This window comes from Zootermopsis nevadensis, unplaced genomic scaffold (genome assembly GCF_977971745.1).
Source record: "Zootermopsis nevadensis isolate Lab colony 2312 unplaced genomic scaffold, Znev_1.0 Znev_ptg000061l, whole genome shotgun sequence".
NCBI classification, from domain to species: Eukaryota; Metazoa; Arthropoda; class Insecta; order Blattodea; family Termopsidae; genus Zootermopsis; species Zootermopsis nevadensis.
In genome coordinates, this window is record NW_028259192.1 from 9,831,212 (window position 1) to 9,857,961 (window position 26,750).

The 26,750-nt window shown below is 38.1% G+C and overlaps 1 protein-coding gene across 6 annotated transcripts in view; it reads left to right on the top strand.

Annotated features, from left to right (window-relative positions):
* The window catches only part of LOC110837857 (uncharacterized), a 64,273-nt gene that overhangs the window by 6,932 nt on the left and 30,591 nt on the right, over positions 1-26,750 (top strand). For 4 of the 6 annotated variants that reach the window (XR_015532689.1, XR_015532690.1, XR_015532691.1 and 1 more), the window contains exon 1: positions 7,305-7,767. The exons of 1 other annotated variant lie outside the window; for it this stretch is intronic. Coding sequence is in view for 2 of the 5 variants with exons in the window: in XM_087340814.1 (XP_087196940.1) it covers positions 7,615-7,767 (153 nt within the window). In the remaining 3 variants the exon portion in view is untranslated. Of the gene's footprint in view, positions 1-7,304; positions 7,768-26,750 lie in introns of those variants that run through there. One more of the 6 variants, XM_022080469.2, reaches the window with a different exon arrangement.

Genomic DNA, 26,750 nt, shown 5'->3' on the forward strand with positions numbered 1-26,750 from the left:
CCTAATATAAAATATCTTTAAAGTATAAAACCAGAGAGAATTATTTGTGGAATTAATTATTTGTTTGCGTAAGATGGTCGCCCCTTTTTCATGTTGTGTCTGTGTTTTGGAATCGCGAATTTCAGGAAAGGAGGCAGGCACTTTAGTGCGCTGGTTTATTGATTCTGCTCTAGTCCAAAGACCGTAGTTTCAACTCACAAAGCCCAGCATGTCTTCGTTCATTTTACTTCGAAGAGAATTAAGTACTCCCCTTCAGACACGGTGACAGTCAGGATAATCTGAGAAGCTAACAGTCACTTAGCTGGTAAAGATGTCCCTCGCCATTCATTGAAGCCGAGTGTTTATTAATGTGTGCACTCACGTCCACCACTGAATCCTATCCTAAGTCAGTTAATTCCATTCCACACAGTTTTATGAACATCCATTTTAATATTATCCTCACACCTCTCAAATACGAAGCAGGGCTCCCAGGTTCTCAACTTCTGTTCGGGTGGTATCCGGTTCGAATCTCGGGTGAATTACATATAATCTTGTCTCAGGTTATTCTTTGATTCAGAAGTGACGTGTGACTCTTTGCTGGGGAGTTTAAATCAGCCTCGTCGAGTTGTGTGCTTTTGGCTGTTTGTTCCATCAGAGTCCACACTCATCTCGGAGGCAATTAGTTAAACAATACGTGCTGTTACGTGGGAGAGTTTGACTTACATTTCACATCGCGTTGTGGCAAGCACATGCGTCTATCTATTTCATTTCGAATGTTCCCAGTTAACGACGAAACAATTAATTTAAACTCACTCGAAACTGCTATACATTCTAATGGGAAGAGGTGTGGGGGAAATAGGCTATTTGGATCACGTCCACATGCAACTGTTCTGTGATTTACTGAAAGCCTATGAGACACCGGGAGAATTGGAATAAATAATCAATAATATAAACTGTTTCAGCTGTTAATTTAGTCCAGTAATAGTGGAGAACATGTAAAGCAAACCAAGAGACCAATTAGAACATTTTTTATTATTTTAATGCATAATAAAATTGGCCTGTGATTGGCAATTAAATTGCCAGTAAATATGGAATAATGGTAGGTTGGCAGCAGTGGAATTCAGTCACACTTGGATTGCTTATGCGTGTTACTTGTAGGAACATGGATAAAAAATTGTTACTTGTGAAGTAATAGTTGGCCTTGACGTGATTACCTTACTTCTCGTGTGTTTATTTTTGCTTGGAACATGTAACTTGAGATTTCATAACAGTTACGTGTTCGTTATTGCTATTACTATCTATCTTAATTGAACCTTGCTTGTCAAATAACGCGATTTTCAGTTCGTCTGGGCCGAGCTAAGACGTCTGCATAGTACTGTCTTCGTACGTCATTAACTTTATGATATTTGTGATTGAGATTACTGTCACTGTTGATGTAAGTGCAGATGTCGCAGTAAACAGCTAATAATAGTTAAAATGTATAAGTATTTCTCACTCTTTTGTTCTAATTCGCATGTAAGAAGACAGGAAATGCCTTTTTGCTGTCATACCGAGTTAAAGCAGAAAGGATTTTTTAAGACGAGAAGATACATGAAATTATATATGTCAATCACAAAAATGTACAGTGAAGTAACGACTCATTTTATTTGCTAGTCTTAAGCGTACTGTATGACCAAAACGAGTGGGAATGTGTAGATCCTTTTGGTGAGGTACGGAACTAAATAAATCAGTTTATAATCTGTCTGAGGAAATTTACGATGATAATAGTCAACAATAATAACAATAAAAGTAAACCTTATCTCGATTAGATTGCGAAGCCTCTAAGCATCGAAATTTAAACTTCTGCAAAACATAAAATTAAATATTAAGAATTTATAAAGAGAATATGGTATGAAAAGCGAAGGAGGGGGGAAGAATTGTCGACAGAGGACGTGCGTCCGGTAGGCTGGCAATGGCGAATGAAAAGAATGCCTTACAGCTGTGTTTCTTATATTTAGAGCTAGAATGAAATAAGCGTCCATTAATTAACAGGATAATTGATCATGTTTCAACAGCAGAGTTTCTATAGAGTCGTGGTAAACAGGAAGATGATCGTGGCAGGTAAATGGGTAAGTTTTTGAGAAAGGTTGTCTTATCCAGCATGAAGGCGCTGTGTCGGCATTTGGCTGGAGGTACTGAAGAAAACAGAAAAGGACTGTCTCGTACACAAGGACAGAACTCTATTGAATTAGCTGTTATTAAACATATTTATGTATGTACTAAGTCTTCATGTTTTTACAATAAATAATCTATTATTTATTTGTCAAAATGATAAATAGTGTAATATAACCTTGCAGTGGTAGTTCAAGTATATTTATGTTATTTACATACGAATACCTGGTACCAAAGTGGACATGCATAAGTTAAAAGCTGTTTTCACAGGGAGCCAAATGTGATGTTTATGAATAAGAATGCAGTGTGAAAATATTTTAAGCTGGTCGTGAGTAGTGATACTAATCAACCGTTTAAAGTGGTAACTGTGTGTGCCACCTGCTTTAATAAGTAACAGTAATACCACTTAAACAAGGCCGTACAATTATATACCGTAATAGTTTTTCGAAAAATACACGCGTATGAGTCCAGAAATTTACCACACGCCTGACTTTACATACTGCAGTTTTAAAATAGTGAACATAAATGGTATAGAAGGAAAATAGTTTCTGCCTGCCCAGTGTGAGTGGGTTTGCATTAACAGAGGTCTGTATGACGTACAATAAATAGGCTGGGTCTAAATATCAGTTCCATTGATGCATCCATTATTTCTAATAAATCGTTTAAAATGTTGTAGGAGATATATTCTGTAGGAGAACAAGTTTCGACTATTGCTCCATCTGAGTTCCAGTCATTTCTGTTCCAATCAACTACCTAAATCACCAGCAACACCTAACCTCATTTGCAACACAGGAAACAGAAGTATGCAGTTAACGACGCATATAATTCGTTTTCATCATCCACATCATTCATTACTGTTCTGGCCATAAATTTTGTGCCAACTGTCATACATGGTTCATTAATGCTCTCAGTGTTTTCTGTATCGTATACCAGACAGATGCAGGTTTTATTTAAATCACTGAATACGAATTAAATTGATTTTCTAGCACATTCAACAGTGAGTTGTTTCAACACACGGACTCTGGCTGTTGGCGACCAAGAGTGATATATATATTAATGAATTCATTTGGGAAAATAAAGCTACTTTTCAGAATGCGATACTCTAGTGATCACCATTCCTCTTTTATTGTGGTCTGGCTTTCGATACGCGAATTTTATTAGTCAGACTTCTCTGAGACATAATTTTTCATTCCTTCTAGCACCTCAAATAAGCAGCTGGCACTCTTTGTAACATATATTTCTTTATCATTAATTAATACTTACAATTTAATTCATAAAAATGAATTTCGTTACAAAGTACAGTATAGTTAATTAACTCCATGCTATGGAATCTAATTGAGTAGCACATACCCAGTAAACGATCAAGAAGATATTTTGTTTTTGTGAAACCCAAAGTTTCATCACATGGAAAATTGTCTCGTTCCATGAGACTTTATAATGAAAAATTTGTATGTATTTTTTTTATCGTTTTCTAGTGTTAAATACACAGCCCTTTACAGCCTTATTGTTTTAATTACTGTAAAGTGATATGAAGAATGAAAAGCTTGAATTGCTTTGTTTTTCTTTTTCACAGGTCAGCTGTTCTCACAAATCTGCTGTTGAGCACCCTCTGTACGCTTCTTTGGAATCTCTACCTTCATACCATCTACACCAGTGGTATTCAACCTGGGGTACAAGTACCCCCGGGGGTACGCGAAATTTAAAAAAAATATTATTTTATGATAAACACTAAATAATCAGTAATGTAATTTATTTAATTTATTTTAGATGTAGCTTATATACTATGTATAACTTGAATTATACACCAACAACTTTGGTGGTACAAGTTGAAGAGAAATTATATCTGGGGGTATGCGAAAAAAAAAGTTGAATACCACTGATCTACACTGTCATTCTTTTCTTCATTTCCTGTCAATCAGCGAATATCGAGGCTTCAAAATGACCTCGTCCACCCTCCATGTCCTTACTTACTCACACTACATAATCTCTGTAATTGAAACAATATCGTTAAACAACCCTGATGATGGAGACAGAGACTGTTTACGAAACGATGGATTACAACGCCATTTTCAGGCTACTGATAACCCGAGAAGACTTCGTTGAACCGAAGATTCAATCGACAATTATTATTATTATTACGAGTCTATATGGTTTATTTGACGACTTTTTCAGCAGCTAAAAGCGTCTAATGACGACGATAAATGTACCTGTATAATGAAGTGCAAAGTGTATGAGATAATGAATGTGGTATATAAATCATTGTGGGGTCCTTCTATACTTCCATACGCCAAATTCACGATGTTAGACGGGGAGGGGGAGCTGAAAATTCCGCACTGGACTCGACCGATCTCAAACCCATCAGATCCCAAACTTGAAGATGGCTGTCTTCCGTGTTGTAACGCCGTGTAGTCTGGTAGAAGTTTACCAACTTTCAGAGGTCCATGCTGCCTCCATCATCAGGGTGATGAAGGTAACAAGGACCTCTTTCCAGACTTCAGCGTCATTACAGGCTAGATAACTACTCGTCTTTGTTGAAATATACCACAAAGGACGCATATGCTGACGTGTTTAAGTTGTGAGATGTAGAGAAGTGATATCTGTTATCTTTGTGTGCGGCCTCGTGACTATCAGAGCAAACGACACTCTGAGCCATGGTCTTATACAGAATTCTATGCCATTTTGTAGAACTCCATGGGCAGGGGTTGTCCCGAACCAAGACCTCCATCTACCTACACGACACAGAAAGACGCGGACAGATTTCCATTTCTGGAATGGGATTATAACCCAGGAAAGCACAAGGCCCACGCATTAGACCACACGTCCACTGAGATCTGTCTCATTTTGAATGTAATTCGGTATGAAATTTTACACTAAAAATATTAAATTAAAAACACTGGATGTCACTCAGACGAAGGAGTAGAATGGAGAGGATATTGAACATGTACGCCACTGACTAGTGTTCAGAAAATGATAAGTTAGAAATTTCGTGGAAACTAACTTTCCTGACTAAGAATTTTTATTTTGTTTCCATAGTCACTCCAGGTAAATGGACGTTACCAAAGGACACGTCCAGTTTATCTCGCTCCATTGGCTTCATGTAATTAATATCATTCCAAAATTTCTCATTTGACGCTACATAATCTTAATACAACTTTTTAAAACAATCCAAAAAATATTGGAAATAAAAAACTAGCCCTAACTGATTTACGATTTGGAATGGGCTTTGACAGATTTTTAAAAACTCGTAACTTTATTTGGGATTAGTTTTTATCACAGACAGAAACTGATAACATTGCGTACCCGCGAATTATATAATAATTTATTTAGAAAATTATTCATATTTTAAGTTGTTATTTTACCCGTTTCGACCTGATTTATATTGTCTAAAAATTCCCCCTCGTTTCTTGTTCCAGTCGAAAGTAGAATTTCTGCGTGTTCCTGTTTCGATTCTGGGTTTAAGGTCTGGGAAGTTAGGGATAGTAACAACAAACCGATCACGAAATGTCACGTGTTAATTTACAGCGCTTCACTTGCACGCATTATCTGCAACAGCACAGTTATGACGACTGAGTCACGTGCTTAGCAATTTACAGCTGCTGTTAGTAGAAACATTTTAACGACCCGGTCAGCTTTAACGGATTTAGTTGCCCACATCCTACTTATTTGCGCACATGGATGCATCTACTATCTATCTATGTATTATGTATGTGTCTGTTTATCTAACCTTTTTCCATTCTTATCGTACTTTATTTACCAAAACAAATATTTACAGCCCGTATGATATTGGTGTTACGTGATATTGCTCACATCGTAATAATAGCAATCTGATTAGCACATCTGAGCTTCAGTTTTCATAAAGTTTTCCCTCATAACGTTTTACATAATATTAATTGTCCCTTGTAAATTTTCCCTGGAATTTGTTTGTACAACCAAATTGCGCTGAAACTCTCCACATTATTTTTCCGGGTGTTGTGATGCAAATCTACGTGATACGTAGGTGCAAGCCCTTAAGTATCATGTGCCGCCATGTAGGTCTTCAATATATACACGTCTATCTGCCGATCGGTCCGTCTATCCGTTCATCCACGCGTCTTCCTACTCGTCTACCTGTCTGATCGTCGGTCAGTGCGCCTACTTATCTACTTTCTGTGCATCTGTCTGTCTGTAACTTATCTAAATCCATTATCATTGTCATTCCGGTGACAAGAAAGTCCCTGTCTATTATATAATTCCTTTAGGGAGATAAAACAGTTCCTATCATAATGAGCTGATACAAAGACGCCATACTAAATCATGTTGATTTTAATTACACACTCATGCACCGTGATTATTTTAATTCAGAATACGAATGATTGAAACAGTTCGCCTTGGATATTATTTGTTAGTTTTTATAGGAATTAATACCATGAGAAGAAATTGCGTATGCAGGATGCAAATACATACATACATATATACAGAATGACAGTTCTTGCACCAATGGTGTAAATAATTTATGTGGACGATTCTCCTGTTTTCATACGTGCTCAGAAATACGGAGATTCGTGTTCGGGAATGATTTTTTCCCATTTGAATAAAGAATCGAACATAATGTTTTCTGAATCGACCAATTCAACATGGCTAGTCAGCGCATCACTATGAAATTACAAGAATCAGAAGAATAGTCGTCTGAACCTTAGATATCTCACACGATTGACAATCAAGAAAACAAAATATCGCAGCATATATGTAGCAAAAAGCTCGGCTAAAGTTAACTTGCAGGGTAATCAAGCCGCCAATCTTTGGCGGATCAATGACAAGTAAAGAGACAAGAAGGAAACAGTGTTAGGTTGTGATATCGCTGGTCTAAGAGAGGGAAACGTAGCGAGAAAAACCGACAAATGAAGATTCTGAAACACGAAAACCTGATAATTGAATTGTTTCTGTGTAGAAAGAGCCGGCCGGCGCAGACGGACGCTGAACCCTGGCTATAAACCGCCACTGGTATGTATCCCGAGGGATAATATCCTCATCTACGGGATAGGTGTTGAAGGATGATGGGGAAACTATTTTATTCCAGCCCCTAGAAAAGCTTGCGGTATATTATAAGGCACGCAGGACAAGGGTGGTTCAGTAGCTGAGATACGACGCAATGGCCTCCTGCGCAGCTTGGCGGGAGAGGAGAGGTTAGCTAGCTAGCAGCCAGGCCCGGTCTGAGCATTCTCGCTCCATACTCGTTCTCTGACAGGCAGTAGCAACGCGTTCTGTGTGCCTAGTACTAGTGTTATGTTGTGTCATCTACCATGATTAGCCGACATGGAGCTGTGGTCATCGAAATCACAAGTGGTTTGTGAAATCAAAAGAGTTTCCGTTGTTGCGTTTGTTGACAGTGCAATATGAATATGACCGCTTGTGTACAGTGGTGATATAAGTAGGAATTTCGTTCATGGCTGTCGCGTGTTAGATCGGGGAGCACTTGAAGTTGTAGCTCTACAGTGTTGATTCAATATGAGCTCAGGAGGGACGGAACATACCATGGAGGAACGCATGGCAGCCTTCAGAAGTGACCCACAGCTGATGGAAGCGGCCACCAAATTTGTCAACGATGTCCTGGAAAAGGCCAAAGAAGAGGCGTTGCGTCGGCTCAAGGAGAAGGCGGCGGTAAGTTTGACACTTGTTGAAACTACGAGATACACGTGGAAACATGGACAATGCGGCCAGTAGCAATTGTTATGAAGGTGCTGTTCTTGAATCCCATCGGGGAACCGTAACTATTTCAGAGATTCGTTGGGAAAATTCGATATACGGAATTGTTTTTGTTCCGTTTCAAGGACAGCAGGTTATTTACATAATCCAATACTAATGGGAATTGTTGCAACTCATTTATTTCTTATTAATTTTGCAGGCACGTGGTATAAAAAAAGCATGGTAAATTTAGTTACACACACGAAAGACTGTTTTTTTTTGTTTATTTTCAGTTACATCCACACAAATGCCTGATTTGTGTTTGACAGTTCGCGTTAATGTGTGGGAAGTCTTTGGTAGGGTCGCGGATTTGACATGAAGTAAAACCGAAATTATTGACATATATTGGTTCAATTTTTCTTGTAACCAGGGTGTCAAATTGTTAGACGTGTAATTAACATTCATATCTGTAATCAGCAATTCTGTTTTTAATCCTATTTGACACCTTCATTCGTCTTTTGATCACCTTTCCGTGATTTCAGATAAACTCATTTCATCATGCCCATTATTCTTGTATTGGTTTGTTATTTGCGGACTTGTGATCCGTGCGAAAGAAGAGGTTATACCATTTATTATCTTTTAAAATTAGGACATTGTTAAGAGTTATTTATCAAGTTCTTTTACTGTGTCATTTTTACGTCCCTCCTTATTTTCTCTTGGACTTGTTGTTTTTACGATGATCCCTATCAACTTCCAAGAAAACGACTTTCTAAGACATTAAAACTGAAATTCGTGTTTGAGAGGTCACGTGTTCTACTCCTGGCCCGAAAGCTGGGCATGTTCATTTGTTGTAGTTTCCTTCTGTTCGTGCAATGAAGAGCCGAGTATATCTTAAATTTATCTCTTCTTCTTCTTCTTCTTCTTCTTCTTCTTCTTCTTCTTCTTCTTCTTCTTCTGGTGCCTTGACCGCTATCGATCGTTGGCGATCATGACGGCTACCATATTTGTGATTATGATTTTATTTACAGCCGCACGGAAAAGTTGTACTGTGGACTGTCTAAACCATTGCCTTAAATTTAAATAGAAACAGACAGCTGCCGTTTTTTTACATTATTTTCGGTTCAGCGTTCAGTCGTCCTTACCATTCTGTGCTGTTTTAATCTAGAAACAAACTGACAACGTAAGAATGACTGCGTGAGAACTCTTGGAGCACAAATGCACACAAGAAAAGTTTTCAGAATAGGCTATAAAATAACTCTCTCGTAGGAACGTAACATTTTATATTATAATTTCTCCACGCAGACAAATTACATATATAGGCTACTGGATACAAGTAAAATATTTTATTAAAAGTAAAGAAGAACAGTTAATTCACACGAAATGGTCCAGTAAATTCTTAAATGTTAATAAAGAGCTAGGGTAGTTCCTCAGAAATAAATTGATTTTACTAATTATTGAAGTTTGTAGTTTGTCAGCGACAGTCATCTTCACGTATTTTTTTCACATACCGAAGTTTGTTATGGATCACTTCTTATGGGAATAAGGTAGGATTCAGATCACCTTATTTCCTGTGGGTGTCGCTTTTAGATTTATACTAAATTTAGTATGAATATCAAGGCAATATAGGCCATATAAACCTCGTACTTTGTAATTTTATACAACCGATAATAACATGGCGTCTGCACAAACCTCTGAGGTGGAAGCTACACTAGCGCCAGTAAATAAAGGGCCCGGAAATGATGATATTCTCTAAAATTTATTTAATTTAAGTTCTATATCTTCTTTCAGACAGTATGATATATTGAAACCTAAATATTTATAGTTTGATACCTGTTCTGTTATTTTATTATCTATCACTGTTTAACATCTCACGTGGCTTTTTCCCCTGAAATGCCATGGTTTTTGATTTCGTGATTAAGATTTTCATATTGAAGCCATTTGCTGTATTTTCAAGTATATTAACTGCTCATTGAATACCGGCTTCTGATTCACGAAAAATATCCAGATCGTCTGCAAATAAAATTGTATTTAAAACTATATTGCCTGTTTTAAAATTTTAATTAAACCATTTTATTACATGACTCCGTCAATGATTATATTGAACAATTTTGGGGGCATAGGACATCCTTGTTTTACTCCTAGGTTTATATGTATTTCCTCGTTGTTAACCGACGTTTTCTTGGCCAAATTTTATCTTCATTTATATAAGCAATTAAGATTGCTTTAATTATATACAGTTTAAATTGTTATTATAACGATTCCATTGAGCCTGATGTTCGTGCAGGTTTTAGTTGCACATGTCTCCATAAAATCTTGCATATGATTTACATTCCGCTAATAATTACGTCCCACCTGTGCTCAAAAAATTAAAGTCCTCGATATTTCAACGTTTGTAAACTACAGTTCTTAAGAAACAAGTGTACCAATTATTATTATAAATAAATATATGATTAGTCGCACACGGCGTTGTAAATACGCGCATAGACGAAATGCACTGTCAAGAAGACAATTTTATGCATACGTAAGACATCTATCAGCGTAGCTGATATTCTAGGACCGTCTTTACTTTATTATAATCTCGCAGAATTATTTCGTTTCAAGATTGGATTAGACAAAATAACGCATTGTCAGAACAGCATCAGGAAGGCAACACTCGGTTAAAAATCAATACTGGTAGTCGGTTCACAGTGGACGACATCGATCGTATTTCTTAGAGGTGTTAGAACACAAAACACCGCCTTGGAAATATCTTGACAGGCCAAATGCAAAGGTATTTTTAAGACAATGCTTTCTGTGATGTCCTACAGATGGTGCTATTGTACCAATGTTACAAGTCACGTACGTTTATGATACGTAGATGGATTATCGGTAGCCATCCTTTCGCTACTGATATACCAGGTCATTCAAAAAGGACTTTACAAATTTGAAAGTGTATAGAAAGTTATTCAGAAGGTTTACAGAATCGGTTGAGGTGTCATTTTGTAGCAAAACAAATCAAGTTTGACTCACGTTGTGCTGTAGTACCGAATTCCGTCACCGCGAGCGCAAGCGGCAGTGCATTTAAAAATGGCTCGAAAATTTTCTCATACCACAGTTAGACGAAGATGACCAAAAAGGACGCATTCACTTCAAGCAAGACGGCGCACCACCTCACTATCTCACAGAAGTCCGGGATTTCCTCAATAAACGTTTCCCAGGTCGGTGGATTCGTCGAACAGGGTCGATAGCATGGCCACCTCGTTCTCCAGATTTGACACCTCTCGATTTTTTCTTATGGGGTTTCATTAAAGATCGTGTGTATGTTCCACCCTTACCCGCCAATCTGACTGAGCTCAAAGCTCGAATCACCGCCGCAGTTGCAGAAGTGACACCGGATATGCTGGATCGTGTTTGGCAAGAAATTGATTTCAGGTGGGATGTCTGCATTATCACCAATGGCAATCACATCAAACCAAAATGACTATTTGAGGTAAAACTTGATTTGTTTTGCTACAAAATGACACCTAAACCGATTCTGTAAGCCTTCTGAATAAATTTCTATACACTTTCAAAGTTGTAAAGTCCTTTTTGAATCATCCTGTATTTATATACAGTAGATTCCGGTTAATTGGGCCATCGGTTATTCGGGACAAATCTTAAAGAATAAACCTTTTTAACTCTTTACGTGGACTTTCGCTTAATTGAGCCAAAGTGTTCTAGCCCCGATGTGTCCCAATTAACCGGAAACCACTGTATATACGAACGGAACACATCTCTTGTTAATATTAAATAGCTCATCTGTTCACTAAGTTATCCAGTTAATTCTGCGAGGAATTGGTTTTAAGGAATTATAATGTGCGTTTACGTTTATTGCAATAGAAAAATTGATGAGGAATATAATTTTATTTTTACTGTCGTCGGCTTTGAAATGACAGCCTTCGAATTACCGATAGGACCAGTGAAAGTAATAAAAATTCGTGGTTGCCAGTCTGAATGTAATATAAGAGTAGTGAGTGCTATACCAGAGCAATCTTTTCACTATCGATCTACAGGTTCGAAATGCAGGCGGCTGCAGTACTCTGTTGAGTTAGATGGAGAAGAGTCGAAATTCGAACTGATGACGTAGTAACAAGTGGGCTGCCAGAGGAAAGCTACATCACATAACTAATATTATAGGGCTGTAAATCTTTATTTATTGATCACAGAAACGTGTCTTTCTTTATTAATTACGTGGTGTTTAGATTACGAAGGATGAAATGGGAGAATCGTGGAAGATAAGAAAAGCATATGAAATTTTGTTGAAAACCCTGAAGAGAAGAAACCTCCTAGGAGACATAGACGTCGGTGGAAGGTTAATATTGAGGAGGGTCTTAGGGACATACAGTGTCCTAGATTCGTCTGCTTCATTATATTATCCATTGGGAGAGACTTGTAAACTAGCTAGATGAATATTAGGGGTCTGCAGTGGCCGCGCGGTCGCTGGGACCATGGGTTCGAATCCCACTCAAGCCACGAATGTTTGTTCGCGTTTTTCTGTGTTGTCCTGTGTACAGATAGAGGCGACTGACCGATCTCTCGTCCAAGGAGTCCTATCAAAATGTCTATAGATCAAGCCAACGAAAAGTTGGGTCCCGCAGTGCTCAGGCACTTGAAGAACAGGTCGTTCCCAGTATCCCAGATGAATATTAGCTTAAACAACTCTGCTCCATAGCGTTAGACTAAATGTAATTTGAGTACATAAATGGATGTTCAGGGAATCAGTATTTATAACTAGGTTGGCGTGTAGAACTCGTCATAATTACGACAGCAGACGGGCGAGGCTCCGGTCTCAAATCGGCCTATGAACTAGGTCCTGATGATCAGTGTAATGAATTACAGGTGCTGGTGAAGCATTGATGATAAATTCGTTGGAAGGGGAGACCAAAGTATATCGTTACTTGTTCTGCCACAAATATCACTGCCCTGAATGACGACCATTTATGAATGTTTGTGCAGTACGAGAAATTAGCTTTTCATTATTGGTTTCTCACAAGTATTTGAGACTGTATGTACGTACGTTATTGTAGGATAAAACTTTATTTTCGCCACTACGTATACTTCGGTTCTGGGGACCATCCAGACTCCTGTCCACTGGATAACGTGGGCTGTTTCCTTGGGGTTAAAGTAGCCGAAGCGTGAAGCTGATCACTCACATCCATGTAATGCCGAGGATAGGAATGCGTACAGCTGGCACTCCATCGTACGTCTTAGTGGCGTGCTGCTTAAACATCGTTTTGTAAAAACAGTCGCACAGCGATTATTCTGAAACTGTCCAGGCTCAGGACTCGCTTGGAAACTAGGCTGTGGCCAGTACATCGAATTCAGGCGCACTGTGACATTGCGTGTTTTGTTTTATTTATTTTTCATTTTATAAATCTGGTGTTGATGAGAAGTGAATTCAACAACCGGGGACAAAGCAACCGTAACGTGAATGTAATCAGCCACACCCATCTAGTTTCGGTATTTTGGACTTTTGGGGTTGTACTTCCTTTGCCGTCATAGTGTGAACCGGGCGCTGAGGGAACTTACCGGTTTTACTGAAACAGGTGGGTGACGACTGTCGTCTGTTTTCGTTTACGGCGAAGAGCCGGTGACAGCGTAAAAGAAACACTGGCCAAATATTTTTAATAGTCAACAACAGCTGTGGAATATGCAACTCTTACAATTCTTAGAGACAAGTTTTGTTAACATTTGTTTAAAACTCTTCATTTCATGGAGAACCATGAACGTAAATGTCATTTTTACAGTTTTTATAGAGTTCAAACATTGCTAAATTTATTATTAACCATAAATGTATTATGGCTGTATGTTAGTATGATTTCATCTAATAATCAACTGGGTAAGTATAAGCCGACTTAGGCAATTAAGTTTCAGACTTCCGATTCTGTTTCAGTGCATGTTTTATATATAAAGCAAAATTAATAACGGAGTGAACAGATTCCAAAAAAAATTCCTATTTTTTGCATTGTGGCGACCTCTGCTGGTTTTAATATGAATTTATCCCACGTGAAAATAATCAAGAGCTTAGATGCCGCCTTGATTAGTCATAAATATTTTGTATTAACACGTAATTAAGCATTTGTATAGTGACTGTAATCGTTCGTTATTTTTGTCCATGTACTCCGCAATTCTATATAAATAATGTCGAAAAATATAACTATATCTGATAAAATTTCAGACTTAGCAGACATGCATTTTTCTTGCCACATATCCATATTTTTAGAGTAGTGGTTTTTGAGAAATTCTCGATTTTACGCTTATATAAGCTGGTTTTATATAGGACTGACACGGACTAAAATTATAATTACCCATTTCGTAGTGTAGTTTTCCTATACAATATTAATGGAAATTTGATTGGACGAAAAGGCTATAGGCCTACTAATGGACATAGACTACAGGTAGTCCATAGCTTCTTATTATGCACAAAGCATAAAGAACACGCAAGATAGTTTGGACATAAAGCGTAACTTCTGTAATTAAGACACAAAGGAAAATAATAATTTCAGGACTTCGTCGCATTTCAACCACTTCCGTAGTTTTAGTGAAACTTTGTCATGGAAATGCTGAGAAACGGAGCTGTTGAAGGTTCTTGGATTTCAGTTATCGTACAACTTTAATGCGAGTATCGAACTATCTTGATATGCCTAGGTAGAAAACATATAAAAGGAGAACTGAAGAGCTTGCGTCATCTGTGCCGCCATTATTCGAAAACTGACAAACGATATGCGTCACGTCGCTAGCGCCAGTGTGTTGTTTCGGAACCTGCTGGCGATGGGTTTATAGCCTTTTCAGTGGGCGCAGGTCAACGTAAAGTTTACGTAACCGATAGCATAAATTCCAGATTAATTGCTCGTAGTTAAATGCTCATTTAGTTTAGGTCGAATTAATTAAATTCATTAGCATGTAGGACAATTTCAGACTAGTCAATCTGCCACTAGCTTTTTCTCACCAGCAAGCAAATTCCTGTTTCCATTTCTTCATTCCTTGAATTGTTGCATTCGTAAGTGTGCATGCTCCTTAGATTATAATTTAAAATGAAGTAAAGCTGTCCAGCTACACGCCGTGGGGGCGTTTGTGGGGAGAGCCGGTATAACTCGTACTCATTCTTGACCTTGGCACTAGATGGGGGTGAGTGGACAGCGTCACGCCCGGCCTCTCTTTACTCCCGGAGAAAGGACCCCAGTACCCATTGGATAGGAGGCTGGATGGGCTTCACCGTCGGTCTAAACGCAGAGGCTAGAAAACGAATACTTTGCATCTGTCTGGTTCGAACCCAGGTTGTCTAATCTGTAGTCAGACACTGTGAGAACACTGTCGAAGGGAAATGCAAATTTACAAAAGCGTGTCTCGTATTTCATTAAGCCTTGGAATCAAGATTTAAACTCTTCTCAATCCTCCGACTTCATATGCATAATTTGCTGCCTTTAGAAATCCAGACTTTGGCCTTTCATTTCAAGTTTAAAATTGGCCCTTTATGTTACATCTGTGATTCTCAGCTTTTTGCCGCTCGCGACTTGTGTATTAATTTTTTTTCTGCACACTAGAATGGAGGACTTAAATTTGTAATAAGAGTACACCTACTTTTAAATAATTTTTTCACTGTCTCGTTTTCTTATAAAATATGTCCATTTTTAGAGGCACTACTTGTTATATTTTTTAAAGGAAATTCTTTCCAACAAAGGACAGTACACTCAGAAGCGTTTGTGTAACAACTGAGCGATACAGAACTTTGTGTACACAAATGTTGATATTTACTGTTGATGGCAGACTCTTGTCAGCAAACGGAGTCCATCGAATTCGTTTGCAGCAAGAAGTGGGGTGAGGTACCTTTATAGTCATTGTTGTGACACCACCAGTAATAGTAACTGTTCGGAAATACAGTAGTTCTCAGTATTTCCTGGAAACGAGGTTCTTATTATTCACTTTTCATTTTTTCGACACTGGCGTGTTTCGCGAGTGGAATTACCGAATAATCAATCGATCAATCGCTCAATCAAAATCTGTTACAGAATTGTAGGATAAAGATTCACAGGACTAATAATTGACAAAAAATAGTAATACTAGATAATAAATAATAAATTCAATAAATAGCCGCAGATTTCGTCCAATGTTGGTTTATTTTTAACATAAATTAATATTTCTGTTGATTCTTTGTAGAAATGCTGCCAAATATGTGTAGGCCCATCGTAAACCACTTCTCTAGTCACTAAGGAGCAGGTTTATGTTAACGCCTGCCTGTATGCCGCAGGTATTTGCTTCCGGTCACCGCCATTGTTAATGAACATCCTTACTTCTCATTTGGTAGTCACAGTCTCCGCAGCTGACACGGGTTGTGAATTGCCAAACCCATGAACTAACTTCATGGAGTTGAGAGTCTCTCAGTTGGTGAAGAAATCCACCGCTTCTCATGGAATCTGAAGATTTGTTACCGTGTTCACAAAAGCCCACCACAGGTCTCTACCCTGGGCTAGAATACTCCAGCCCTGAGCATGTTTATTTAAAATTTATTTGAATATTTCTCTCTGATTCTGCGCCTATCTCCCAAGTGATCTATTTTCTTAAGGTCTTTGTAATATCTAGTTTTCAGTTTATGACGCATATTAGCTGTTTGTATTATGGTTTGAAGTCGAAGCATAATGAATTTGAAATCTTTTCCAGATAAATTTCTATCTAAATCTCACTTTTTCATGTCTCGATACTTGTTTTTCACACCATAAGAGGATGGGATGGAAATTAATGCCTACTGTTATATATAACATGAATGGGAAGGCATCCTTCAATGAAAGGGAATTATTTACAAAGTTTAGAGTTTACTTTCAAAAAGGTACATTGTTTTTCTTCATAGCCACCTTCTGCTTTAACACACTTACAACGAAAAACAAATTTTGTAAGTCCATACATACAAAATAGAATGCCAATTGTTGCATATTTGTAAGTCTGCAGGAAGTAAGGATGACGAAAATACTCATCAGTCACGATTATTAGGTTATTATATGCTTCAAGGGTTACCAAATATCGATCGAAATTATAAGCCATAAGAAACACGTTAACTGCCGGTATTTACAAAAATAACACTTCACCATATTTCCTCATTCTTTTGTTTTCACGTCTGCAGACAGAACAAAATTCGTGCAACATTAAACCAAGTAAAACTTTTTATTCTACCTTAACAATTTTGCGGCTGCGTGAAATTAATTAGAATGACAAGTTTAGATTTCTGAGTGCAGAGGCCAATCAAGTGCTGTTTGAACCGACCTGGACAAACTCCGTCTTTTTGATGTTTTGAATAATGACATGGCAGTTACCACTGAGGCTTGGTTTTAGTTTTAAAATCAAAGGATGTGGACACGTAGTTTATTTTATGTTTTGATACATCTGACATAATTGCACTATTTGATAGTCATAACAGAAATGTTACTGATGTAATTTGTTTCGCTTATCTCGATTTTACACCGAATAATAGTGAGTTTATCTCATTGTATGAAACTATTTTCAGAACTGATGTAGTACAAAGCTGTTTTATGAAGACTGGTTACTAACGTTAACCGGCTATGAGGTAATTTTACCAGGCAGTTCCCAGGGTCCAAAACTCGCTTTGTAGGAGGATTTTCGACTCTCTGTCTGCTTGTAGAATAAGCTGCTGACAAAAGCGAAGTGTAGCAAGATATAGACGGGAAATTGTGTGACGGTACAAATAAATTAAACTATTTTCTCTTAAAAATAAAAATATGGAAAAGTGACAAAAGAAATGGTAACATAGATGCGATTTTAGCCGCCAGCAATGGTAAAGCCTAAGCACGTATTCGAAATATAATGGATTTGAGAGCAAATAACAGTGTAATCAGAATTTTAGACTTTTTTTATTTTTCACACCAAAAATTGTAAACGTGTCTCTCTTAAATTTCATATAAGAATACAATTGAGTGTTGGTCAGTGATTTAAGTAAAATATAATAAAATTCTCAAACTACGAGAGATCGTGTATCCTTACGTTATTAATAAATGTGTTTGATGCTCCAAGATTACAATGTTATGTTTGCCACAGTTTTATAGATGTTTAACATGGAGGAAACTCTTTTCCCGGAAAATAGTAACATTCGGACACGATGAGATCCCAGGATAATATTGGAATTTATCGTCGTTTCTTACTGCATCTCATTTTCGTTGCGAAATTGGGACGAAACATAACTCGTTTTGTGACTGATTAGTTCAGCAGTTTCATTTTCATCACTGCGTTCGGACCCGCCCAGCCCTGAAGCTACTGCCAATGAGACTCCACTCATTACCGGATGCCTCAGGGCACCCGTCTGCTATCAGACAGCCCAAGATTAACTGTAAAACAACACCATGGAGGTCGTGCGAATTCTTTTGGGTTTGACATCGGTACGTAATGCCATAGTTCCATGTGAAATTTGCTATGGAGATAAATCATATAAAGATTTTTACAAACAAAGCATGAAATTGTATTTAAGTCCACAATTAAGTCAGTTTTGCATGCGGTAGATTTAAAATATATTTATTTATGGTTTTTTTTAACGACGCTGGTAGTAGCTCAGACTATATAGAAACTAATAATAGGATGATTAATGAATAATGAACTGGAATTGATGTAGAAAGGAAATATTGTGGCTTAGTTCAAGGCACTGCCCCGGAATTTTCCCAGAAAAATTCAGGGTTACCATGGAAACCTCAGTCCGCGGGCCGAGATTTCAACCCTGTACCTCATAGTTATCGAGCTGGTCTGCTAACACTGCAGCGAAGTTCGCTTGTTTGACGTAGAATTCAACTGACTAACTCCATGGAGCACAGTGTGGACTGGATTAATCTGACTGTTAGCGAGTTCTTGTAGATATGGTAATTAACATTATGTTTCCTTAAAATACGTGGAATTTCTTGGCTACTAGCTTCTCAGGACAGAATCTACAACCCTATTTTACTAAGACCCATTTTAATATTATCTTACATCTACGCACGGGTCTGCGGAGGCTTTCCAACCAAAGCCTCTTATTCCTCACCTGCCCGATCCGCACTGCTTGCGCATCGGGTAGCTGACTGAAAAGTGTGTCTTGTTCCGTACAACTGAATGGTTTTGTGACCTCGTCTGTACATGTTGTAGGATGCTTTGAGTAAAAAGTATTGTCTTTCTGAGTTTATTTAACGGCGCTTTCTCAACTATATGTATTGTATATTGTACAACGTCAATAGTAAATATGAGTAAGACTGCTTAATTGGGAATGATGTGAAGGGAGGCGGTCAGCCAATCATGGTTTATTTTTACTCACTGTCCCAGATTTTGGAAAGCTGGAAGAAACCTCGTTCCCTTTAGCCGCCTGCCTCCAGAATAAGAAGCAATGGTGTTATTCAACAGTGGCGTTCCGTATTTATACATTGGTACATTTCTAAAAGACTTGATGGCCTACATCATTACATCTTGTGAGGTTAAATTGTGTGGAGAAATATTTATACTCCCCATACGGCGTCATAACGTGATTCTTAATTAAGAACTCTGACAACTTTGTAACTTTTACCTTTATATTTTAGGCCCACATATACAGAATATTTCTATTGATACAAATCTTCGAAAACCCCAGGTATCGTACGAATTTTGTTTACTACAAACTGTACATGTTCCCCAAATTTCCCTCTGGTGTCACTATCTCGTCGTAAACAGCATTTTTCATGGAACTGCACAAGTAAAAGCCAACCAGAATAAAGTCTGGTGACCGTGGTGACCACGACACAGGCGCCTCGGGACCACGACCTATCCAACGTCCCGGGTAATACTCCGCTAACCACTCCCGTTTAGCCAGACTAATGTATTGGAACACCATCGTGCAAAAACGACATCCGTTTTCGTGCGCGTGACGAAACAATTCCAATAATTGAATATCTACGGAGAAACCGCAGGTACCCGTGACCAGTAGTTTTGCTGGTACGATACATTGATCAGTGAGTTGATATCCCATCAACTTTGCATCTAATATTTCGTAGCTCTAGAATTCTTAACGCCAGTTTTCCTGTAATTACGTCATAATATTAAACACACGCATTTCAGTTGCCAAGCAGTTGTGGCTTTCGTAAATGAAACAAATGTTATTTTAGATTTTTAATTACGTTCGTGTGACTGCTTCTGGAGTGTTTTGAGCTGACATAAAATGGGATGAAATTGCGGTAGGATATGGCTTATAATTGTACAGGGTGCTTCAAAACACTTTGTTTTATCCGACCCTGAGAAATGTCGATACGCTAGTGACATGTTTTAGCACTGGCGATATGTTTACGAATGTTGAAGCATTGCTTTTGTGTTTTGAATAAGAAATTATTCTAACCATTTAACTTCATGGAAAAATCCTTGAGATGGTAGCGCTTAGTTGCCCCATTCTTAATGAAACTGTTTAGGCTCATAACCGTGTCTAAGGATCCTCTCTTGAGCAAGTTATAGTCAGTCCTTATCCTCACATCGTCTGTTTAAGATCCATGTTATTATTAACCTCCATCCGCCCGTATAACTCTGTTCATGTTTAACGAATAAGACTGTGTAGTCATTTACAATATTCCGCCATGCTTGCAACAGGCCCCACCATTACATGTTTCTTGATTTCATCATCAATAATAAATCATTATCCTGAATTAATAAAGCGAAAGAACTCTTTATGCGCAGTGTCGAGAAAAGAAGCTAAAAGCTTTCTCTTCAAGTCTTCCCACATAAAGAATCGAGTTATATCGGTCATCAATCACTATGGGTGAACAAGCGTGGCATGTATTAAATGGAACGAGCAGGTTGAGACATGAACACAAGACACACTACAGCATATAAGGATGTTTTGTAAATAGCTTCTTGCATTATGAATGTCACGTGCTGTACGTGCAACATTCCTGAAAAAGACAGTGGCTCTGTAAAGCGAACCAACCTCTAGCATCATCACGTGCTACTACTATGGATCCACAGTGGCAAAGATCTTTGAACTGCAATAGTTCCGTCAGTAAAGCGACTGTCTGCTGGTCGGACGAACGGTGTTCGATTCCCGCAGGAGAAAACATTTTCCGGTTCGCTGTCACGAACACGTTTGGACTGGCTAAGGGCCCCATTAGCTGTTTGTGTGATATATCAACGTCCAATATGAGTATTAAATATATTTTGCCGGTACTTATTACTGTTACTATCAAAATACCTTCATTACCGGTTGAAGTGTAGATGGTGGAAGAGGATTATTATGGATTCGGTCTGGCTAGCGAGCAGTCGGGTTCATATCATCTCAGGAGATACGGATTTGCGGTCCGTAGAGTATAAAATGTGATGATCCTTGTTATTATTGTTAATAATGTATCAGTTCAAGACTTAACAAACTGCTTTCACAATTCATAATACAATCTGTTATGTAAGTCTGGCGACTGGCGTAAAACATATTTAATTATACGCGGATTCACCAGTTCGCGTTACTTGTTTGAGCTGTTTAATACGTAATTTGTAAACTGGATTTTTAATTCTTGTTGTGGAAATTTTGTCTGCGGAGCGACATGAAAGTTGTGTCCGATGTGGTCAGAATCTAACCTGAAAGTCTGTAGCGTCACCGACGCCAGGAAACTTTTCTCTTCCAAGATGACGCGTAAACAAGACATGTTAAAATTGACAAGTTCTAATTGGTCAAGGAGATTGAAACTTAACTCCACTTCTTGACTGAACAGGTAGTTCAAGCAACCACTCTCCTATTGGCTGGCCAAAATCTAATAGCACGGGGGATGAGGGTTGTCATTGTGTATTTCTGATATCTTTAAAGACGCACTAAACTTTCCACTGGGGATGTTTAGGTGAACAAAAAACACCCTCAATGGAAATCTCAATCAACGTCGGTTATGTTACCAGAATTTTGAAAATGTTTTCTCCTTCAAGAGTCTACATTTTATCACAGGGAAACATGCCGAGTTCTGATCCACGGATTTGTCCTGCTGCTAAAGGATTCAGGACAAGGCTTTTGCAACTATCAAGGAGGAACTTTGGCATAGTGCAGCCTAACTTAAAACTGGCAGATTGCCTTCGCTCTATTTAAATCTCCTCCACCATTAATTATGCTTGCGAAACGTCTGTGAATCTGGCTACGAATGAGTTGTCTTATATAAACATTAATTGAAGTATTGTGAAGTTAATTGCGGTTCCTCCCAATCAAATTGCGTTTTGTATTATATAATATTAACATAACATTGATCTTAAAATATAAAATAATGTAGTAGTGTTTCTAGTTACTTTGTATATATATAATTGAAGAAAATGGTCTCTCGCCTGGGGCGTTTGAGAACAAGGCACTGAAGAGAATATTTGAACATAAGAGACAGGAAGTCATTAGAATATGAAGTAAATATTATAATAGTCCTTTTACTAAATACCGTTAGATCAAGAGTTATTAGATGGTCGAGGCATATAATACTCATTGTGGAGGTGAGAAATGCGTACAAAATTTTATTCTAAAATTCTGAAGAAAGGAGACCACTTTTCAGGGGTAGGCACAGATCTGTTGTTGATATTAAAACTGAAGTTAAAGAAATCATGTTTGAGGTTTGTGGACTGGGTTCATCTGGCTTAGAGTCTAATGATAGGCTCTTGTGAACACGGTTCCACAAATGGCGGTTAATTTATTGACTACAAAAGGAGGATTATTTCATCCAGTTAGCTCGTTGCAGTTGTAATCTCCTACCCTCTCAGAATATCATCTTTTTGTTATCCGATAGGTCTGGAATCCTTTGCATCATCGTATTACATTCCAGCAGTGCCTCTTTACAAAGCCTATAGGATATCATGTATTAATACGTATAGAAGGTGAGAGATCTATGACAGAGTGGGACGAGACTCGGTTCTTTGGAACATCAGTTTAATTTGACTATCGTCATTATGCTAGCCCCTAATGAAAGCTTAGTGAGTAATAATATGGAAGCGGTGGTGATTTATTCTGCGGTTTCCCATTATTATTTACCTGGAGGGGCTCAGCAGTACCATTAAAGACGACTTCCTCCCCTGTAGGCTTTGGGTAGAGTAGAGGACAGTAATATGGGCAGTGGATACATCGTTACCTCGCTTGTAATGGTGACCGTTTTCCAGACAAGCAAGATTTCTGTTGAATGAAAGAAATATAATTGTTATACGGCAAGGGTATTTATTTCATAGAAAACTTTATTACCTTTGCACTTATTATTATTATGTTCTTCCAACTTAATGGCAGTTAATTCTTTATTTGAAAGTCAAATATAGGTTATGTAATTTAATTATTATTTCTGTAGATGCATTAGCCATGTTGAGGAAGAAATTAATATGTGGTATGTAAACAAATACTGTGCGCTTTGAAATGATGTATCCTATTTATACACTTTTTTGCTTAGAATGACCGATACTATGACCTCCCAGAATATTGACCTTTCCTCCTGGGACACTCTGTATAAAGACCCGGGCCGAATACAACATGCCTACTGATATTATTAAGTTAGGGAGTCGCAAACGAGACCCGGAATAAGTGAATCGGATTCAGGGGTGGACGTGTTAGCCGTGTTAACCCGGTTAACATTAAAGCTAACAATAAAAATTCTTCTGTCTTACTTTCGTGGCTCAGTCTTACTCCATACACTGGAACAGAGCAGAACCGATCAGATAAAATGTGTCAATAGCTAACCTCCAGCCAGCTAGTTCAGATTTACGCTTGGCTGGCAAGGAGCTAGCCAACGATGCGTTTTAACTGATCGGTTCTCCCGCGTTCTATGTATTATGTGTTGAGTGCCTCTGATCTACGAAAGTGTGACAGAAGACTATTTTTTTTTTAAATGGTAGCCCATGATCTGATATTTTTCCCATCTGTAGTGTGCCCCAGATATCGTCTGATCGTAGAGGCTGAAGTATGACCAGACCTGGATTCTTTGTTTCGAAACGGGTACCCGACGCAATATCAGCAGAGCTCCGAGACAATTTTCTATCTGTATCAGAAATCTTTCGAAGCCTGTAGCCTATGGCGAATGTTGATAATGGATACTGTTTCAAAACAGTCCACATAGATGGATTTTGTTGTTTCTTGATGGAAACAAGATGAAAAGTTTACATTGCGGGCGTGTTGGGGAACACCAATTCACTCAGTTGCCAACTTGAGACGTACGAAAATTTCTTTTTCTTTGTATCATCATGGTTGCCTGTGTTGTATTTCTTTTCTCATTAATTTTAACTGAAGAAAATTTAGTTATTTGGACTTTAGTTTGTTAGTAAATTGATGAAAGATAGATAATCCGTACTGTAGATGTTGAATTTGCAATCCAAAGATATTTGCTTCCAGTTTCCGAGGTAGATTACAATTTAAAATCACAATAGTGAAATCATTAATAAAAAAATGTCATCAGATACTAATCAAATTGTGGAGAACGCTGCTTTAAAAAACAAGTCTATCTGGGGATTAATACCAACTTAACGATGGATTGTGAACTTTCAACATTCCTTATTAGTATCGTGAACCCTGGACAAACGTTTGCTGCTTTTCAATCAGCAATGACAACGGACAGTTGGCAATGGTTTGTGTGTCTAACTAGAAGATTTCAAGTTTACTGGTAGCTAATTTTATGCTGCATTTTCTGTATTTTAATAATATCTTGTTATATTATTGAAGGCTATTGTATCATATATGTGAGTCTGTGAGTCTTCTGTTTTGAATCTTGAGCAATGACAGCTCTTGAGGTTGGAGTAACACCAACTACATTGCACGTAGGTTACGTAAATGTGGTGTGTGGTGTTAGGAACTTCAATAATACTTACGCGTTATTACAGTGTTTATTTAAGAATGTCACATAGGAACATAACGACATAGTGAAATGTAGTTGTAGTAACTTTTACGTTTGTTATCTGTAACTAATTAATTTTATTAGCTAGGCTCATTAAACTCATTATCATGATAAAAACACAAATAAACACATTTGTACAAAACCTTTACTATATTAAATGTTACGCACTTTACCTATTGATGAGCGAATTTATGAAATTTTGTTAGGCATCAGGCATTTATGTTACTTTATGGGATAATCTGACATTTTTTCATTCAGTCGGAAATGATCTCCAGAGAAGTGCTAGTCTCATAAGTCGTTATTGCACGTGGTCTTGTCGGACCAAGAGCCAGCTGTTAATGTATAAATGTCCCTCTTCGCTCTGATTTAATTAGCCTGAAACAGTTTAGGGAATTTTTGGCCTGTGTGAGAGTGTTTACTGCAGGGTTCTCACCATTTTTCGCTGGCGTACCACTAATTCTAATTTAACACACTAAATGTACCACTAACCAAATGCGTTCAGGGAAAACGCTAGTTTACTGTATTTATCAGAAGGTTAATGTCGTGTGGAATGTCAAGCCGTGTAGTCTGGCAGAAGTTTACCATGTTTTAGAGGTGCTTGATGCCTCCATCATCAGGGCGATAAGTAAGCTTCTACCAAACTACATGGCACAACACCCCAGAAGACAATCATCTTCATGGCCTGAAATCTCAACTTGATTTGTCTCAAGAATGTTTCATTCGCAGTCTGTTGTGAACATGATAATGAAACTTTGAGTTCCATAAATACAAGACATTTCTAAGGAGCTGAGTATAATCAACTTCTCACGAAGGGCCCTTCTGCGTGAAGTTAGCACGTTACTAATTGACCGTGAAGTGGGGCCTCTGAAATTGTGCACAGTGTTAATTTTCGTCCGAGTGCCCCGTATTGACTGGCTGGCTGGCTGGCTAGATGGATGGACGCTAGCTCAGCGTCTCTCGCTTTGATGTCCACACACAGACTCCCGCTCTTCTGGTCTCACGCTACAAAGATTATTGACCAGTCCATACGACTGTGTTCATGCTGCGTCAATAAAAACGTCATCACCCACCCATTCGACGCAACAGGTAACCTATTCCAGAAGTGTCCACAAGACCAACGCTTACGAACACCAGAAATTTCTGCATGCTGTCCCCTGACCGCGTTCATGTTTCCTTGATCTCTGCTATGGTTAACCATTTGACGCTAAAGCTTCTATGAATAATATTTAATAATTCAGTCTGTATTGCAGAGAAAACACAAAACTTTACCGTTACAACTGTGTGCCCATAATTGGATCAAAATTCAATATTCGTTTTTATAATACTATCTCTTCATTTTGTTCTTCTATCGCATTCTAGTATGTGCCACAATTTATCCTCCTTCTTACGTAGCGGTCATATGCCTATATCCATACTTGTGGTAAGTCATTTCAACCCCGATATCCCACCGAATTTCTCCTTATTCCTGGTTTCTTCTTTCATCCGTGCATTTTTATATGCGTCCTTTCCCCATTTCATTTACACTGAATGGCACAACGCCAATAATATTTTCTCCCTCGGGTTTGCTTTCATACTATGCCTTTCATGGTCTCACGTCTTTTACTAACTGTTCTCCATGTCTAGTAAAAGAAATAAAAAAATTAAAAAACTACTAATATGTTCAGTGTCGAATAACATGGATTTCGGGTTTGAACCCCTCACCGGTTTGGATTTTGTCTCATTTTACAGAAAATCTGAGCGGAAGAGACAACTTGAGAAACCTAAGCGTAGATTGGATGATAATATTATAATGGACCTCAAATAAATAGGACATAAGGGAGTGGAATCAGATTATTTCGTCCCGAATAGGGACCAATGGCGGCCTCGTGTGAACTCTGAGCTACTGTTAGCTTTTGAACAAGTTTTGTGCAGCATGGAAATAGTTTTCTTGCGCTCTGTTTTACAAGTATGTATCCTTGCGATGGGACAAACTGTCTTGAAAGGGTTCTTACCGAATGCTCAATGGATTGAACTGAAAATATGTCCATACACATTGACTGGAACAGTGTAAGAGGACTGACCATGAAGAAAGAAAGCATTAGTCCGGAATGATATTGGACTAATGGCGGCTAATTAGAAATGTCGCTTTTCTTGTAGTAA